This window comes from Tigriopus californicus, chromosome 7 (genome assembly GCF_007210705.1).
Source record: "Tigriopus californicus strain San Diego chromosome 7, Tcal_SD_v2.1, whole genome shotgun sequence".
Classification (NCBI taxonomy): domain Eukaryota; kingdom Metazoa; phylum Arthropoda; class Copepoda; order Harpacticoida; family Harpacticidae; genus Tigriopus; species Tigriopus californicus.
This window is the reverse complement of record NC_081446.1, coordinates 4,733,343-4,750,427: the sequence shown is the minus strand read 5'-3', so window position 1 is coordinate 4,750,427 and position 17,085 is coordinate 4,733,343. Positions and strand designations below refer to the sequence as shown.

General features: G+C 43.4%; 2 protein-coding genes across 3 annotated transcripts in view; both read left to right on the top strand.

Annotated features, from left to right (window-relative positions):
- LOC131883942 (uncharacterized) overlaps positions 1 to 12,211 on the top strand; it is a 28,548-nt gene extending 16,337 nt beyond the window's left edge. Inside the window, exons 7-11 of one of the 2 annotated variants that reach the window (XM_059231553.1) lie at positions 96 to 449; positions 8,038 to 8,100; positions 8,173 to 8,448; positions 9,649 to 10,094; positions 11,424 to 12,211. In XM_059231553.1, coding sequence (XP_059087536.1) covers positions 96 to 449; positions 8,038 to 8,100; positions 8,173 to 8,448; positions 9,649 to 10,094; positions 11,424 to 11,885 — 1,601 coding nt within the window. In that variant the 3' untranslated portion in view covers positions 11,886 to 12,211. Of the gene's footprint in view, positions 1 to 95; positions 450 to 8,037; positions 8,449 to 9,648; positions 10,095 to 11,423 lie in introns of both variants that reach the window. The other variant, XM_059231552.1, reaches the window with a different exon arrangement.
- A 4,084-nt stretch (positions 12,212 to 16,295) lies between these two features.
- Positions 16,296 to 17,061, top strand: LOC131883008 (uncharacterized). Its single transcript, XM_059230333.1, has 2 exons — positions 16,296 to 16,491; positions 16,602 to 17,061. Exons 1-2 carry the CDS (start codon positions 16,377 to 16,379, stop codon positions 16,853 to 16,855), a joined length of 369 nt encoding a protein of 122 aa, XP_059086316.1. The 5' UTR covers positions 16,296 to 16,376; the 3' UTR covers positions 16,856 to 17,061.
- Positions 17,062 to 17,085: the final 24 nt, after the last annotated feature.

Sequence of the window (17,085 nt, the reverse complement as noted above, 5' to 3'; positions counted from 1 at the left end):
TCTTCTCTCAAGGTTAGACTCACCTTGACTGAAGCAAAAGTCAACTCCTGACCTTTACCCACACATCAGACCAACCACGCGTGTTTCTTTTGCAGGTCCCCCGCATCAACCAACCAATTGTTCGCAATACAACCATTCGTCTGATGCCATTCAGATCAGTTGTCTTCCCGCTTATGACGGAGGCATGGAACAGATCTTCACCTTGGAACTTATTGAGCAAGGCAATCGACAACTCGTCCGCAATCTAACGCTGGCCTTTCCAGCCTTTGTGATCACTCGACTGGAATCTGCGGCCATTTTTGATGCCCGAATATTTGCCAGCAATCAGAAAGGGCGTAGTGAGCCCATCGAATTGAAGGCCAGTACCCTGAAAAGGCCATCCGAAAAACGGCTGGCCACGACGGCGTCGGGCGGAAATGGCGGGCCTGGCGGACAACACCTTTCAACGGGTAAGAACAAGGTCAAGATGGATTGAAAAAATATTGAAAGGTCGGGGAAACAGGGATTTGGGGAGGGCATTTGGCAAGAAATATGATCTTGACAAGCTGTTTTAGTTGGCAAGGCCATATTTCATCAAGGTCTAGTCGAGCTAGTGGTCTTAGCGTTGTTGGCCTTTCGACAAGCAAGGAGGGGAGGATAACGATATTCAGGAAAGTTTGCCCATAACCTCTGCTCCATTTAACTCGTGAAGTCCCTGCCAGCTTAGCATTGGGTTCATGAAAGGCGAGTGAGTAGCTTTCCACATTTTACATCACCGTGATCATTCAACAAGTTTGGAGCCATAGATTTCCAATGCAAAGCTAAACTCGTCGGGTAAGCATAAGCCAGATCAGATACTCAAGCATTTAGACATCCCTAGATGCTAGATGTTAACATGTTACCCGACTCTCGTGGACCCTTGAGCGAGTCTCCGAGATGTCTCGTTGTCACACAATTGATATTCTATATCTACCTTGGCAGTTTGGATCTCCTCTCTCTCAATATCATCGTGTTCTTGTCCTATGTAGTGCTTGATACCATGAAGCAGCCCAATCCCCTCCCACGGCAAGACTGGCAGTACTCAACCTTAAGTGTCATGATTTATGATGATAGAAAGATTCGCCGTTTTCCCTACGCACTCGAAGCTTTTTCACCATGTTCGAGTAAGTCCGCAAGATTCCCGATAATGGTCTCTCAAAAGCCACCTTCTTTAGCCTTCCTCAAGAGCCCTGTTACTTCGAACCACCGACTCACTGGGTGGCAGCCGTCCTGTTCGATCCCATTATACTATATCAGTCGGCTCAGCCTTGGTTGAAGCCATCGTCTGGTTCTCGGATTCGTTCAATACTGTGCCACTAGGCACAACCACCACCATCATTGGTAAAGTCAAGGAAACAGGATGGGTTTGCGCATGGAACCTTCGTCCCCTTCTTTAACCTTGCCTCCCGCCTCTCTCTCTCGGCTTTTGCCCATCGTCTCTTTATACTTCTTTTTTATCGACCATCGATGATTTTTGGTTTATGGACTTGCTCGCCTGGTGTTCAGGGCCAAACCTTGTTTCAAGTACTGCTCACTAAGGAATGGAGCCATTAAGTTCTTCAGGGTTCATCCCCACATGGTTTCTCAAACCATGTCGTGCCGTACGTCTGTCTAGTATGGTGTCCTAATCATTATGTACAATTCAAGACGAGATGAGGATATTTTCCAGTCCCGTTATGAAACATCGACAAACTTCCATGACCAAAAAGTGCCTTGGACCAGAAAACCATAGGAAGTTGTATAGATTTATGGTAATGCTTTCGCAATCTCCCACACTCATTTCCAGTTAGGAAGCAGGCGAAGAGAGCAGTCAGTAGTCATACTATGTACGTACAGAGAAGTCGTAGTAGTAGATGAAGGCTCCATGGTACGACGAACGAAGAGTATGCATTTGATACAATAGTCATCTAAGTGGGGTACTAGTCTCGAGAAAAGGCTCCCTTAGTATTGTGGCGTTGTCCCTCCTGGGTGGAGCATAACAAAGAATCCATTAAAAGTGGATTTTTTCCAAGGTCTGATGTGGTATAGATGGATGTAAACGAGGCGTACTACAATCTCGCGATCCGTCCAATCAACATCACAAGGATATTCAGCGTGACGGATATTTGAGTCCCTCATCCTCATTTTGATACCCTTGCATGGTTGACGTAGTTCACTTTATACTGCTGTGGCTCCACTACAGTCTACGGTGTCCTTGGATAGTGTAACTATTTCGATGAAGTCTTTGATCCTTGTGCTAGAGCTTGATTTGATTGCCATCCATCCGAAATGATCTCGTTTCCTGTATCTTCTGTCTTACCGGTTGAGGGCAATTTTTTATGAGGAGAAAGGGAGCCTGAAAATTGAAAGTTATCGACAAAAAACTTTTAAACAGATTATCTTCCGTCTGCATTTTTTGAGTTTGCAAATAGTTAAGTTATATATCATATTAATGCGGAATTTTAGGCTTTAAAGCACTGCCTTAAAGCTCAAAACAATTGACGCCTTTGAAACGTTCAACTAGAAGTGAATTGTGGGTTTCACATCTTTTTTCGAACAGAATTGAACTAATGGTTAAGGAATTTGTAAATTGATGAGGTCAAGCTCTTTAAGCTCTTAAATTAATAATTCACTCTATATTTGTTGGGTTAGGATTGAGCCTCACAGCTAACGAACGAACCCCGCCATCGCATCGTCCTAAATATATGTACGAGTACAGTACGTTTCCGATAAACAGTGTCAAGTTCGTATTTGGTTGGTTCTCTGCGTGTGGTTAGTGTCTAAAAGTTTCCTTACAAAAGGTCGGGGAGGAAATTTAAATGGTGTGGACCTGGGAAAGTGCGCTAACTACTACGCCAAGTCTTTTCCCTTTTCGCGGAGAAGGAAAATGATCTGTTTTTCAACCGCGCTTGGTGCGGAATAAAGTTTTCTCTTATGTTTGTCTTGAAATCTATTGAATTTCAGCTTGAATCATTAGTCATGGAAAAACACTTCATTTGATCAACGTCTAAATAGATTCGCCTGACCTTAATCTAGACTCCCGTCAAATGTTTGTTCTCCTTGGGTTATGAACAGACGAACTAACATACTTATTTTCAAAGAGAACTCAAGAAATTGATTCCTTTTCCTTTTCATTCCAACCGGAGATTTTTCAAGTTTCTCCAAGGAATTTGTAGTGAGACAAAAATAACTTTCCTTTTCGTTTGGCCCTGATCCAAGGTTCCAGGATATATCTTCCATTGTTCCATCACTCCTTTTTGCACCAATGAGGGGTTGAAATGAGATTCTAATTGAAAGAGTACATCAATCAAGCTCTTGGATCTCTTCAAAGTAAAATAACATCATGTCTTCCCATCTTTTGAGTTAACTTTACAATACTGGAAATTGTAGCGAGTGAGTGACGAGGATTTAAGGTGTGGGTTGTTCCAGATTTGAAAAGAATGATGACATGGAGCAAAGCTGACAGTCTACTTTCGTTTCTGGATCATTCTAGTCACGTGTCATCAAAAGGTTGTTTCTGTTCATTTTTCTGGAGGAAGAAGAAGAAGAAAAAGAAGAAGAAAAATGTGGTGCTAGAAGGAGCCTTTTGGCCTCGATCTTTCTTTCTTTCTCATCCTTCTCGGTCTCCCCAATGAGTGGTTGGGTTGGGAGAGAAATCTTGTTTGACACAGATTCGAGGAGGGCACACAATGAAAATGGCGAAGGAAAAAGCGAAGGAAAAGAAGGGGAGAGATCATACAGACGGTACCCAAGTTGTCCAAAATGGCCCTCTTCGATCTTGCTTGTCCTGAAGACCAATTATGTTGTAAGACCAAGGCAGTGAAATATGGCTGCGATCAATTTTCCGCTACAATTTGCAGACCTTGTCAAACATACTTTTATTTAGGTCTTGAGGAGGAATACTGGAATTCGAGGTAAACCGTCAGATGGAACAAATATGAAATTTATTGACCCAATAAGAAACCCTAGAGGCGTAACTAGGACACCTTTTACTGTTTTTGACACAATAATGAGGTCTTGTTACTTGGCCTTTATTTGTACTGCGACTCATGACGCCATCCGTGACCCCTTTTGGGATGCATTGTCTGCTAACGCTGGGACCCTAATAAATACGAACATTCGGCTTCATGTACCCGTACTATCATGTCCAAAGGGACCATCTAAAGCACATTACTAACTTTCCGAAAGGCCTCAAAAGAAAAACAACGAAAATGTAGCCCGAGCTATTGATTTTTTGCCCAACTTTGGCTGGTTTTTAGGTGGGCACCATCTGGAACATGCATCACCCAACTTTCATGACCTTTTGTCCCATTGAGCTTACTTTCGTCCTTGTTTCTTGTCGACAAATATTCCCTCGGCTCAATTTTTGCACGCACTTGGACACTTGGATATCAACAGGGTTGCCTTGAACTTCGTTGAGAAATTGGATTGGTGGTCCATTGAAAGGTCTGCATTGACGGAGATCAGCTCTTGTATTCAGATTCTCGGCTTGGCCCCAATGGTCCACACTCACTCGGGACTTCATTCTCTCAACAAGAATCGACTCCTAGAAGTCCTATGCATTTTTCATGCACTCTGCACCCAAGAATGTGGGAGTTTGTACCTCTTCTACTGCTCCACGTCTGTAAATATATGTATGAGAACGACGTGGGGGGAGGGAGGGGATGGGTAGAAAAAGAAGACCAAAGACATGCATCGTACAATCATGTTCCCTGGTCTCTCAGACAAGCCTTGAGGTACGTTAAAAGAGATTAGCTGAGCACCAGCTCCCTTGGATGAGGCTAACTGTTCGCATCTGGATAGATTGTGTTTGCCCATACAACAAAGCATCTAGACTCTCCTCTATCCTATTTGCTGCGTTGCAGCACGACTCAAGACGCTTTCCTTTGAGTTCAGTCAAAGCAGTCCTGAACCAGCTTTCAATACATGCACAAGTACGACAATCTCGAGATGTGTTGCCTTCCAATCTGGTGGCAATTTAATCATATCCTACCTCACGCTTATCAATGCAATTCTTGAGCTAGAATAGACCCGTTGCAACCAAACACAATGCATCCAATTCAAAGGAAACATTCGTTGCTTTCACTCTTCATCGTTTTAATATATGTAAAGAAGTGAAACCCGAAGCATAAGCAATATGCGCTCTTCTCAAAGTCTGAAATGGTTAATAAGGATGTCAATATCGATTAGCATTGGACTGAAACCTATTGAGTAGAGTTGGTTTGACCACAGACTTCTAGAGATATGCACTTACAGCGAATGAGGAAATTTTCGTACCGTCTGGACCATTCATTTTATCCATAATAGACACTTGCAGTAATTTGATCAAACGAGCCGGCCAAATTTGAGCTCAAAGACTTACTTAAGCGACTCAGGAGAGGTATTCCAAGCTAAGAAGTAATGACTTCATAAAACTTGAGCCTTGAATCTTATGAAGCTTTTTACAATGTCACTGTGGAACAAACTATTTCTAAAAAAATGAATATCATGAAATTGACTCGCATTTCATTGCAACGATCTAACCTTCTTATTTCAAGGATACATGATTATGAGAAGGGCTTCAGAGTTGCTCTGACCCGTTCGGAACCCGTTTCACAGTCCAAATTTATAGGAGACCGTATTTCGACTCGTGCGTTCATTCAGACAAGTTCGACAAATGGCAAAGCAGTCGAAACACAAGTTTAAACTGCAATGCTTCGTTTAATTTCCTGCCTTTAAAGGTTTGGAAAACGTCTCGCCTTGTTTTTCAAGTCTTATTTATTTCCCAGTCGGGCGAACCTTGTGCCACGCAAGTCAGCGTATCTCGTTCAAACTTTTGGAACAAGTGGTCCCATTGTTCCATTCCTTAAAAGGCACTCGAGAACAATTAATTTCTAGTTCTCCTTTGCCGAGTGAGATGAAATTGGCCGAAGGAAATCTGTTCATTCCTCATGTCTGAGATGACAAAATTGGAGCAGAGCTCACAATTCGTCTTCTTCGGATTGTGGACGTGTCGTCTTTGTGTAGTGATACAGTGGAACATTACAGAGGAACAATCTGGTCCATTCCTAGAGGAACAGCCACTTAAGTTTGTCCTTATGATCCTTACTCAAACTTGAGCTCATTCCTGCTTCATTCGCCCATTCGTTTGCTCGTTGTTTTGTTGATTCAGTGGGCCTAGGAATACGTACATTGAGGGATATTCAAGGGCCTGAGGAACGTTTTTTTTGAGAGGGTCCAAGGACCTTACTTCATTATGGTCAGCCTGAATTCTTCAGCTCACCTCCAGACATCTGGTGTTCGGTCCACTTTATAGGCACATATAAGTAAGTTGTGTCAGGTCATGAGCGAAATAATGGTATTACTTGGAAATGAATGACCAGAACTTGTACTACACTACGCACTCTTAATCAGAAAATATGAAGGCCGGCATGAGATGGTCAGCCCGAGAGGAATGGAACAAGGTCGGAACAAGACAAGTAGGCCCCGGATGAAAAAAAAGCATTTCTCGAGTTTGAAGAGACACGATTGACGGATGAGAGACGAGGGAGATATCTGTCACTAGCCATAATATTAATGTCATTACTTCCCACAAGAAACCCCTTTCTACAGGAAGTGGTTAGTGATGTTGACCGAGAAGGTCATGCATTGACCCAACTTAAGAGAGTCGAGATAAAGAGTTGTGCTAAAAAAACCGAAAGGATGTTGGTTGTGGAAAACTGAAGTATGAAAAGGATGATCAGGATATTGATATCTTTCAAAGGATTCCGTCATGATTAGTTTACATAACCACAGAAGTAGTTTTTAGCAGTTGGGGTGATGGTTGGAAGGTTGAGTGAGCCTTTCCCCGCTAACCAAGCCAGTTATCACATCGTTTATTAACAATTTCGATAAGTAGTGTGATGTCCAGTATGACAAAGGTTCTCCATCTGTGGTGGAGGATAAACGTCTTAGAGTTTCCCTCATCAATGTCTAGAAGGGAATCGAACTGAGGACCTTACCCAGACTAGGAAGTTACGTTCCCTCACTACATCAGATCTCTTCCATTCATGGATTGAAACACTCCAGTTATTACAATACGTGCCAGATGTTTATCAGATGCTGTTTATTAGCTTCCGATAGGAAAAGGTGAGATGAGTGAGTGGATGGCTCAAGGACTGCCTTTCTTTTTTGAAACGGAAAAGAGAGACCAGAGGGAACGAGAAGGTCACTAATGAAAGCCTGGACCCTCTAAAGGCTCTCAGGTTACCAACTAGACCGTATTTGTACTTTCTCTACACCCTTGCTGGAATTGACATCTGTCATTAGTTCTCAATCTTGGGAGATTTTTCATCATCTCGACAGTCCCTCATAGCACTATGTCTCTGAGGTTCATACTATCCGATGGCCTCACATAATCTAGGTTATGTGGTTATTTTTGGTGTAGAAATACGTTCAAGAATCGTTCCATAAACAAGGTGAGGAAGTGAGTGAGTGAAAAGGAGAGCCTTTGCTCTTCTTCTGGACTGCCATCAAGCTCTTAAAAGTTAATTAGTCCCCTCCTTCAAAGGAAGTGAAAAGGGTCTAAGAAAGAAAAGGAAGTATCTAGCCCTTTTTTTACTTCATTGCACGATCGAAAGTGTTCGTGAACTTAAAAGTAGAAAGAGATATGGGACCCACAATGCAACGGTTTAGGCTTTTGACCTCAAATTAAGAAAGGACAACCACATATCGTATGTTGAAGGATCTACTTGAGATTTACGTACATGCTTGTGTATATAGAAGTAACATACATGGGAAATTCAATTGGGTTTACCCAAAACTGAACTCTTCAGATCTCGCTTAAGACTAAAAGTTTGTCAAGTCAAGGCAGAAAAGAAGGCAAATTCCAAAATTCTCAGCTACCCATTCTCAGGGTTTTCTTTTGTCTCTTTAAGCCCGGAATTCCGGTATTTTTGTTTGGGATCAAGGAAAGGACTCACGGTCACTGCACAGTAGCGCAGTGACTACGTATAGTGGTCAGCTTGGATGTCTCTGAGCCCACGAATGTCTTGGAAATGAAACTTAGTTGCCTTATTTCAGGTGGAGTCTTGGTCCGCGAGGAGTCCTCCTCCGATGAAGAGGCCTTGTCCAGTGTTCATGCCGGTACCAGTATCACCCATGAAAGTAGTCATTTGATCTTCTCCTGGCCCACCAAGACCATCCTCATCATCATAGTGTCGTCACTGACTTTATCGTTGATTGTGGTGGTCATTATTGGGGTCATTTGTCGTATTCAGTGCCGAATGACGACTCACGCGGGCGCCCGAATGACCACTAGCTCATCCAGCCAGGAGATTTTGGCAGGCAAATCCAGCATCGTGGGAGCTTCGTCCTCGTCCCTACTTCTGTCTCAACATCACGGTCGAGAACGACTCCAAGAAGGGCCTGGACAAGAGGACAGTGACCTTGAGCTTCCAATTAATGGGAGCAAGAACCCTCCGCCCAACTCAGGTGAGACTAATAAAGGCATATACCGGCTGTCCCATAATCAGTGTCAGATAATGGTACGGTTTTCACCATCATAACCAACAGAAAACATAAGATTTGCTCAGGATTTCATTATTTTCATTTGGAATTCGAAGCGACTAAATCATGTGCAAAGTATAGTGAAATGCGAGTGAACAATCGAATGCGAGTTTCCGGCCACCCGGTGGTGTTGGTAGTTACTTTCGATATCGTGCAACAAGATGCTGGCCAGCAGCACGCGTTTTCTACTCTCATCTTTATGGATCCTTTGACCCGATCGTAAAAAGTCTATTAATTCTTTTGTTTCTCGTTTCGTTTTTTTCTGTATTCTGTTGTCCGCTCTGGAGCTTGTTTGAGCTGAGGAGAAAATTTGGCGGGTAAACGATAAAGTTTTATTTGGCAATTTTACCTTCTAAGACGGAAATGCACCATTGTTCAAGGTATAGTATACTACAGTCCCCTAGTACTACTATAGAAGCTGTGTAAGACTTTCAACAACAATGCTTTCAGTGGGATAGACCTTTCAAGACGACAGACACGAGATGAGATGGAATGTCAGAAAAAGAAGAACTGGATAGCTAGCTCTTCTGGGTTCTCATTTTTATTTCCATGGTCCCCAAACATCAAAGCCCTTGGTTCCATAGATCTATGAGATATCGCTTTTCTCGACCTGGCCACTTCGTCACGTTCTAATAATGCAACAGAGCACTGAATGGATTACACATATGCTGAATTGAACACGAACACTTTGGTCAATCTTTGGTTCTAACATTGGACGGTCACATCCACCCGATTGGGTTAGATTTCGCTCGGAATCGGTCGCTCGAGAATCTTAATTTGGCCATAAAACGTTGTTGAAATGGATCCAATTCGAAAGGCGAGCGTATGTCTGTCTAGAAAATACGTGGCACACATAAACGTACAGATATATACTGTACTAGTACAAGGTAGCTACGTATGTGCACGTGCGGTCGATTTTGGGGAATGACAGTTAAGAGATGAGGATCCGAAACAATTTCAAAGCAGCATGAAGACATTTGGGGAAATTTGTGGCCAAGCCGCTCCCTTGCATTGGAACCTCCTTGGTCCCACATTGGTGCAGAGTAGTTGGCATATACGGCGGATATAATGGTTCTATGTCTCCCTGATTTGAGAATGATCCCGACATTTTGCCCCCCTTTCCAGAATATCTACTTCACGACAACTTCTTGGAGCCCATGGCCGGCGAGATTTTACCTTTACCCAGTGGAACACCCATGGATCCCAAGCAAGGTCACGGAAGTCTACAACGCCCTCCCAATCTCCGCGGACATCCCCATTCGCAAGTTTATAGTGAATATTTTGGCCGGCGGATGCCTTCCTCATTCAAGACATCTGGGAATCACAATAGTACCTTTGCTGGTGATAACATGACGCCACCGTTACCACCTCCCGGGGCTTCGGTCGGATCGGGGGCTTCCCCAGGACCAGGCGAGGGCGGCCGTTCACTTCATTTTCATGGCCAGCCACATCCGGGATCTATTCTGAATCCGTCTCAGCTTCAACATTCCTGCACTCACTCATTTGTGCCCTCACAACCGGCCACTTCCATGGCCAATCCACCGCGAGAAAGACGAGGCTCCTCCAGCGAGGTGAGACACACACACAAACACACATACGTACACACTCCGCTTACCGGAAAAAGAACGAAGTCGAGATAGAGGTGTGATGTGAGATGATAATGATGATGATGGTCTCTTCAAATTGCACCACGTGATTGGGCTTGTCTTGCGTGGGAGAATCTGGCGACAGATGCATAATGGAGGGGGTTTAAGTGGTTGAAAGAGTCCTCTATTTGCGGAAGAAGTACTAATACTCGTTTCCCGGGAGCCACGTCGTGTGGGGACCCCCCCCCAAAATTGATGACTTTCGAAAGCGTTTTGGCGGAAATAGAGCATGAATTAAGGGGTCCGACATGATGTGCCTTTGAAGAGTACATAGCGAGGCGGCTTCTCATAGTTATTGGTTTTGACATTGACTGAGGATGGAATGAATCCTGAAAGATTGGACTCATCATGAGAGTTGGCTGCCTTTGTGAATGGAATCGACCACTAATGTAACTACTTGTCAAGAAGCCAAGAAGAGCCAATGAATGATTAGCATTCACTCCACTATAGTAGTCTCTCCGCTACGTGTACTACACTGTACTACTGTACGCACATTGGGAAACGGGGGCAGAGGAGAAAAGAACCATCACTAAAAGTGTGTCTGAGGCTGTTCCTTTTTGTCAGAATCGCTCTTGCTCGCTCCAAATCTCAAGATGCTCTTTTGAGCCGCCACACATGGCTGGAATGAGAAGACTCTTCCTTGTTTCGATGCCCGTTATCCCGACTAGGCTTAATTATGCAGATGTAATCCTGTTTGAATGATGGCTCCAATAAGCACGGGCTCATGAAGCAAAGGTTTGTACGGGGACTCCCAAAACACGAGGTCGTATCGTCCACATTGATGAGGGCTAGAGCAATTGTCCACGATCGCATTGTACGAAAAACGGTCTTGGAGGACGGGAGCATGTCAGCTTTTTTTCTGTTTGCCACATAGAGGGAAATGTTCAATAGTGGCCCTGATACTAGCAGTCCCTCACGCACCTCAAGAATGCATTACTTGACCGGGCAAGTACCACTTTGGATCATTTGGACCACCTCGAGACGCGTGCAATATTGTCCTCCGGTCTGAACCCAATGGGAGGGGAAGCTCCTTAATGATGGGCGGTGAAAGACCGACAAGAGTGAGCAAATTTGATGTTTCCAGTTCGTTAAACCTCGAGGTGACCTCCTTCCTGTTCTGTATTGGAGAGCATTGAGTAGAAAGACGGTTCCTCGGGTTGTGAATCCAAGGTGGACCGACCTTGCTCGTCAATGATTAAGAAAGCCCAGCCTCCGGTCGGCCTAATCAATTCATGCTTCTCTTACGTATTCCAGATCCTGACCTCTCTCGCATGCTCTAACAATACCATGGGAGTTCCGGGGTCATCACCTCAACCTTCGAATTTCATGCCGCCTCCCATGGGAGACATCAGTTCATCATCCTACATCCATACCTTTCCGCGTCAGCACAGACTCCCCGATCCCAACCACGGCAACGGGAACAGCTTGGCCTCCGTCCTGACCGCCCCCAGTGGGACATTTCCGTCTGTGCCCAATTCGCGTTCCATGAACCATGGCTTTGACGCTGTGGGCACGCTCACCAAGAAGGGGGGAGAGCGACGGAAGACAGTGACATTTTTGGGCGATGTCACGACCATCCATCCCACAGGGGGTGATCAGTTGAGATTGGGCCCACCTCAAAGTTCAATTATGGGAGAGGACCCTCGAACCCTACTCTCACCGGGGTCCACGGCCACCAGCTCTGAAGGGGACGAGTACGTGGAGAGCCGAGTGTAAACATTGATCATCGAATCTTTTTTTCGTCTACTTTGGTAGCCTCTGATCTCGAGACAGAAAAAGGGCGAAAGATGTATGGAGTAAGAAGAAATGGGTGACCTCGTCATCCCATATGGGGGAGGGTTTTTTTTTCATCTTGAAGAAATAGTATGAGATCAAATCAACGTACGTGTACAAATAGAGGATCGACCGATTCGAGGTCGAGAAGACTCGAATTCTCCAAAGTCAAAACCCGATGCCAATTTTGGCCAATGATGGCCAAAACTCCTCTGTGATATATTTAGCTAACATGGTATGAAAATTGCTCCTAAAATACGAGATACCTCTACAAATTTGGCGTTTTCCTCGTTTTATTTATTGGATGTTGTGATGTGTCGATAGTGAAGTGTTTGCATGGATCACACCAAATTAACCCAGACAAACTGACTGTTGACCATGCTCTTACTTTAGAAGTTGGTGTGGTTGTTTCTTACAACGAGCGAGCAGCATTTTGGCCTCTTTGGATGAAGCGCAGCCTCAGTTCAGCGATCAACACACACGAGTGATGGTTGCGGACGATATTTCTCTTGTATCCACAACCCAAAATTAACCTCGTTGACTACCTTGCCGTGTCTTCTCGTGTGGTCCAGTGGGTCCAGCGGGTCCCTAGGGACGTTGATCCAATTTCCTCGCCTAATCCTCCCCAATAACTTACTCTGGAAAGAACCATCCATGGTGGCACACCTCACTCAGTCAGTGGCTCAGTGACACAGTGGTACTGGAACACCTAATATAACATCAGACAGGAGGCCTTCACATCACTCCGTGTTTTGCCACATAACTATCATCTGGACGAAACTTGGATTACGAAACGTGTGCAACTTGTCCATTGGCCAGAAGAAGAAGCCCAAGTCCAAAGTGGGCTTTATGAGCAACCAGGATACAATACGCACAAGTTCGTGGGTATGGCATTGGCATTCTCGGCACGCCGTTGAGGCTCACTGAAGCAGTCAGGGGGGGTTCAAGTACAAACCATCCTCAAAAGATTAGCCCCATAAGGTTTTGTGGTTTTATGACACAGAGTGACCAAATGCGAGAGATTTCGCCCAAAACTTTGTCCCTTCAACAAAAAAATCCAATGGATGTCATCATGGGAATGGTTGGTTGGTTGGTTCGCCTGAGGAGGAGAATTTCTCCCACAGAGGGACAAAAAATGACCACCCAATTCCAATTCTCGAGCCATAACTCATTAGAGGGCAGAGCGCTCCCAAAATTGGAACATAACTCCTACTAGTCTCCAACTATTGTACACTCGCTCGACTCGGATCATGACGGGCACGATGAGTTTTAGAGTGCAGTCGAATGAATTTTATTTCGGGAGATTCTTTATTGGATTCAATAACTGTCACGAGAGCGTCTCTTTGTAACTAACTGATTGATAGTTCTCAATGAATGGTCTCATTGCAATTTTGGCCTTTGAACAAAACTGGAAGAAATGATAACGCATTGAATACAATAATTATCAGTCAGGGTCAATTGCGAAATGAGTGGGCATGTCAAGTTAACGGGAATTTTAATCTGTTTGAAAGAATGCATTTTGAATAACTATTCTTTTTGCAGAATTGAGCTTAAGTTGTATGGAAGGCAACATCATTCATGAGCTTGTCACCATATTACACGATATTAGACATGACATTGCCAGATGAATGCCTCAATGAAAACGAAATTCGATCGAAATACAAGAATAAAGTGTGTTACTGCGTGGCAAGCAGGATCAATGACATCAAAGTCATCTTAAAGTAGTGTTAGTTTCACAGAGTCCTAAAATGTTAAGGAAGAATGGACTGGAGTCTTCCAAAGCTAAAAAAGTTGAATCATATTCTTCAAATTTCACTGGTAAATGAAGAAATTTGATAAGCTTCCATCACCAAGACATGGCAAGTGCAAATAAGAAATATTATGACTTTTTTAACAATAATATCTCAAAAATGACTCGGCCAGCTTTTGACTGAGCGAGATCACAGACCTGTGAGCGAGATCTGTTTCTATCTCATCCCAAGGGATTCTGATTGTAGTGGCGAACAACTGTAAATGGATCCTCGTTTTTGGCAACGCATTCCAGAAACTGGACTCTTGCCGAGTTTATTGTAACTTTACGTTCTGTATAGGGCTTGTCAAGGGAACGCGTTCATGAACAACTAACGTTATTCCATCCATGGAGTAAAATCAAAGACAACATGCCCAGCAAAACCACACTGTGCGTGCATTGAATTTTGACATTTATATCATTTTACATGCTTGTCTAAGCAAATAGCATAGTGGAATTGAGCTAACTTGATTGTGCGTTTCAGCGAATTACACCAAACATGTTCATTTTGTTGGGTTTTGTAACACAACTCACTCAAAATCACTCAATTATTGAAAATTAAATGGGCGGATAGTCGGAGTTGACTGTAATGTTTATTTTAGTTCTCCTTCCCAAAATGCCCACAATTAGAGTGTCGAACCACATTTTTCCTTGAATTTCCTTCACTTGACATGCCCTATTGTCTAGGGCGACTGACTCACTTTCGTTTCCATCAGAGGCTAAGTCAGTACATTCGATAGGCAATCGTACAGATCATTATGTAAAGCTTTGAAAATGGATCCCAGCCTTTTCGTGTTATTTCTAGGGATGCTTCACAACGATCTTCAGTTATCTATATTTTCCACCAAACCAATGATTCCATGATTGAAAATAAAAAGAGGTAGACCGGAGACATGGCTGCAGACAAAATTTTCCTCTCATGTTTCCTGGCGAAAGCAAAACGAGCTTTTATGGGAAAAGCCATTAATTCCGTCACACTACAAGCCGTTTCAATAGGAACGGTTTCCAAAGAAAACTTTGCCATTTTCAATTCTATCAGTTTCTCAATATTTCTCATTTTTTCAATAACTTCATTTATAATACTGATTGTTAAAGAACCCTGAACCCTGAATGAGCTGGATGGCGTAAGAAACATTTTCTGCAAGATGACCTAATCATCTTCCAATTTCTCTTGTAAAGGAAAAGAAATTGAAAGAAAAAATGTATAGCCGTACACTAATTTTGTTCATTTTGTGGAGGGAGAATTTAGGTAGACATCAGAATGAACTCTCATCGAAATCCGATTGAATCTTCAATTTTGAGTGAGTTGAGCTACAAAGTTAGTAAGAATGTGATTTTTGTTGTAGCTCTGTCAGTACTAGTATCTTGGCTCAATATCAGAATACTGTTTGCTTCAACAAGCCGGCATATTAAGATGAATGACGAATGCCCATTGCAGGTGTGCTATAATGTGAGCTAAAATATCCCTTCAAAAGATGCTCCAAGTCAGGGTGCTGCACTACATTTTTCGTTGAATTTTCTTCAGTTCTCAAGCCTAATAACTAGCGTACTATGATCTTTGTATCAAAAATAAGTGGTCCTAATACGTTACCTTTATCCACACTGCTTACGTCTACTGAAGCTAGCATTTCGTGAGTTGCTACAAGACTTTGAAATTCACTTAAAACCTCTAACAGATCATAGCCAGAAATAAGCCCGCTGAATGGGACTAATTGATTAGGCTATCATTTTGGAACCTAATTCAAAGTCATGTATTCGGTATCTTTGTCAACGTTTGCCCTTGAAAATATATAAAAAAAGAGTTTTACCCCCCATCACCCATTACTTCATCAGCATGTCGTTTGTGGAGAGAAATGTTCAAAAAATAGCCACCCTAATAAATCTGGGTAGCTCAAAAGCTGTTGTTAAAGCACCACCTTGCCAGTTTGTCTTCAGTGAGGCCAGGTAGCCCTGAAAATACCAATTTCCCCACAAATATCTCCTTTGCGCCACGCATAATATCATCCGAAGAAACGTTTCAACCTGCTGACAGGTGGAAACTGACATGTTTCAGTTTTTAGAGTCTAGAATTTCAGTACAACGTTGATGATTCTCGTCCTTCGTCAACTTTTGACCATTTCCCCATGGAATTGTTAGCTAATCGAAATGGCCATCTTTTCTTTTGGATTTCATAAGCAAGCCATTCTTCAGATTGTTCATTATTAGATCCAATGATTCTGACGTAGGCCTTTAAACTCATTGACAAGCTAGGAATCCGGATTACTTGATAATGCCAGCGTTGCTAGATGGCATCCGTAGAGGTCAATATTTTCAAAAGTGACAACCTTGAACCTCAATTGCCTAGAAAAAAGGATGTTCATTGACAGGCCATCCGAATTTATGTCAGTTTTGGGGATTGGAATGTGTTTTCAGGAGTATCAATTTCATATGTGAACACAATATTATGCCATAATGACATGATGCCCAAGCGCTGAAAATATGTCTCACAGTGCCTACTTTAGTTTACTTTTCTCTTGAAATTGGTACTTTTGAGCACGAGTTTGGCCTTTAAATACCCTGGTCCTAGGGCAACGCTGGTTCGTTCAACTCATTTCTCTAGACAAAGATTATTTTGAAAAGGCCCTAAAGAAAACAATCGTCCAACCATGTCGGAAATTAAGCTCGACTCCAAGAATGAAGCGGACGTGGCCTTCTCAGTCCAATGCCAAAAGATCCAGCAAGGCTTGGATCAATCGCGCCAATTTGTGGCTGGATTCGAGAGTAAGTAAATGGTCGCCCCAAATCCCCGCGGGTTTTCTCGGCCGTTAGCGGCGATAGATAGATAGCATCTGGGAAAGAAATGCCAGTGAATTTGATTTGCCTTTTTTCAGCGCTCGACGAGCAAATTCTTGAGCTGCTCCAAGCCAATCTGGCCCATCTAAAGAATTATGAGAAGGAGTTAGAGTCCTTGAAAGGCCGATATTCCGCGAGATTAGCTCACGTGTGCGAGAGCTTCAAAATGAGTCCTCAGTCAGGAGCAATCCTCAAGACTTCGTCAGCCTCGGATTCTGTCCCTGGAAGACCAGATCCAGTAGTGGACGAGATGACTTCGTCGGCTCATCCTCGTTCCGACAAAGCATCGTAAGATGGCTGTGGGATATAAATTGTAAATCTTACTTGAAAAACCCCCTGGAAAACATGGCCATGGTCGTCGGTACAAGTGTTATTTGAGTGGGATGGCGTGTTCGCCTTTCTCTCGTACTGTGGAAAAGTGATAGAACTGAAAAGATGGAAAGCGTCTGTTGCCACATTGATGGGCATGATTGATTGTATGAGTGCTTCCGAAACGGAACACTGGATTTTTGCTCCCCCTTT

What these genes read in the sequence shown, in the direction of transcription:
- LOC131883008 (XM_059230333.1), top strand. Translation starts at nt 16,377, where the DNA reads ATGTCGGAAATTAAGCTCGACTCCAAGAATGAAGCGGACGTGGCCTTC. An exon ending in ATTTGTGGCTGGATTCGAGA is followed by an intron (nt 16,492 to 16,601) that starts GTAAGTAAATGG and finishes GCCTTTTTTCAG; the next exon opens with CGCTCGACGAGCAAATTCTT.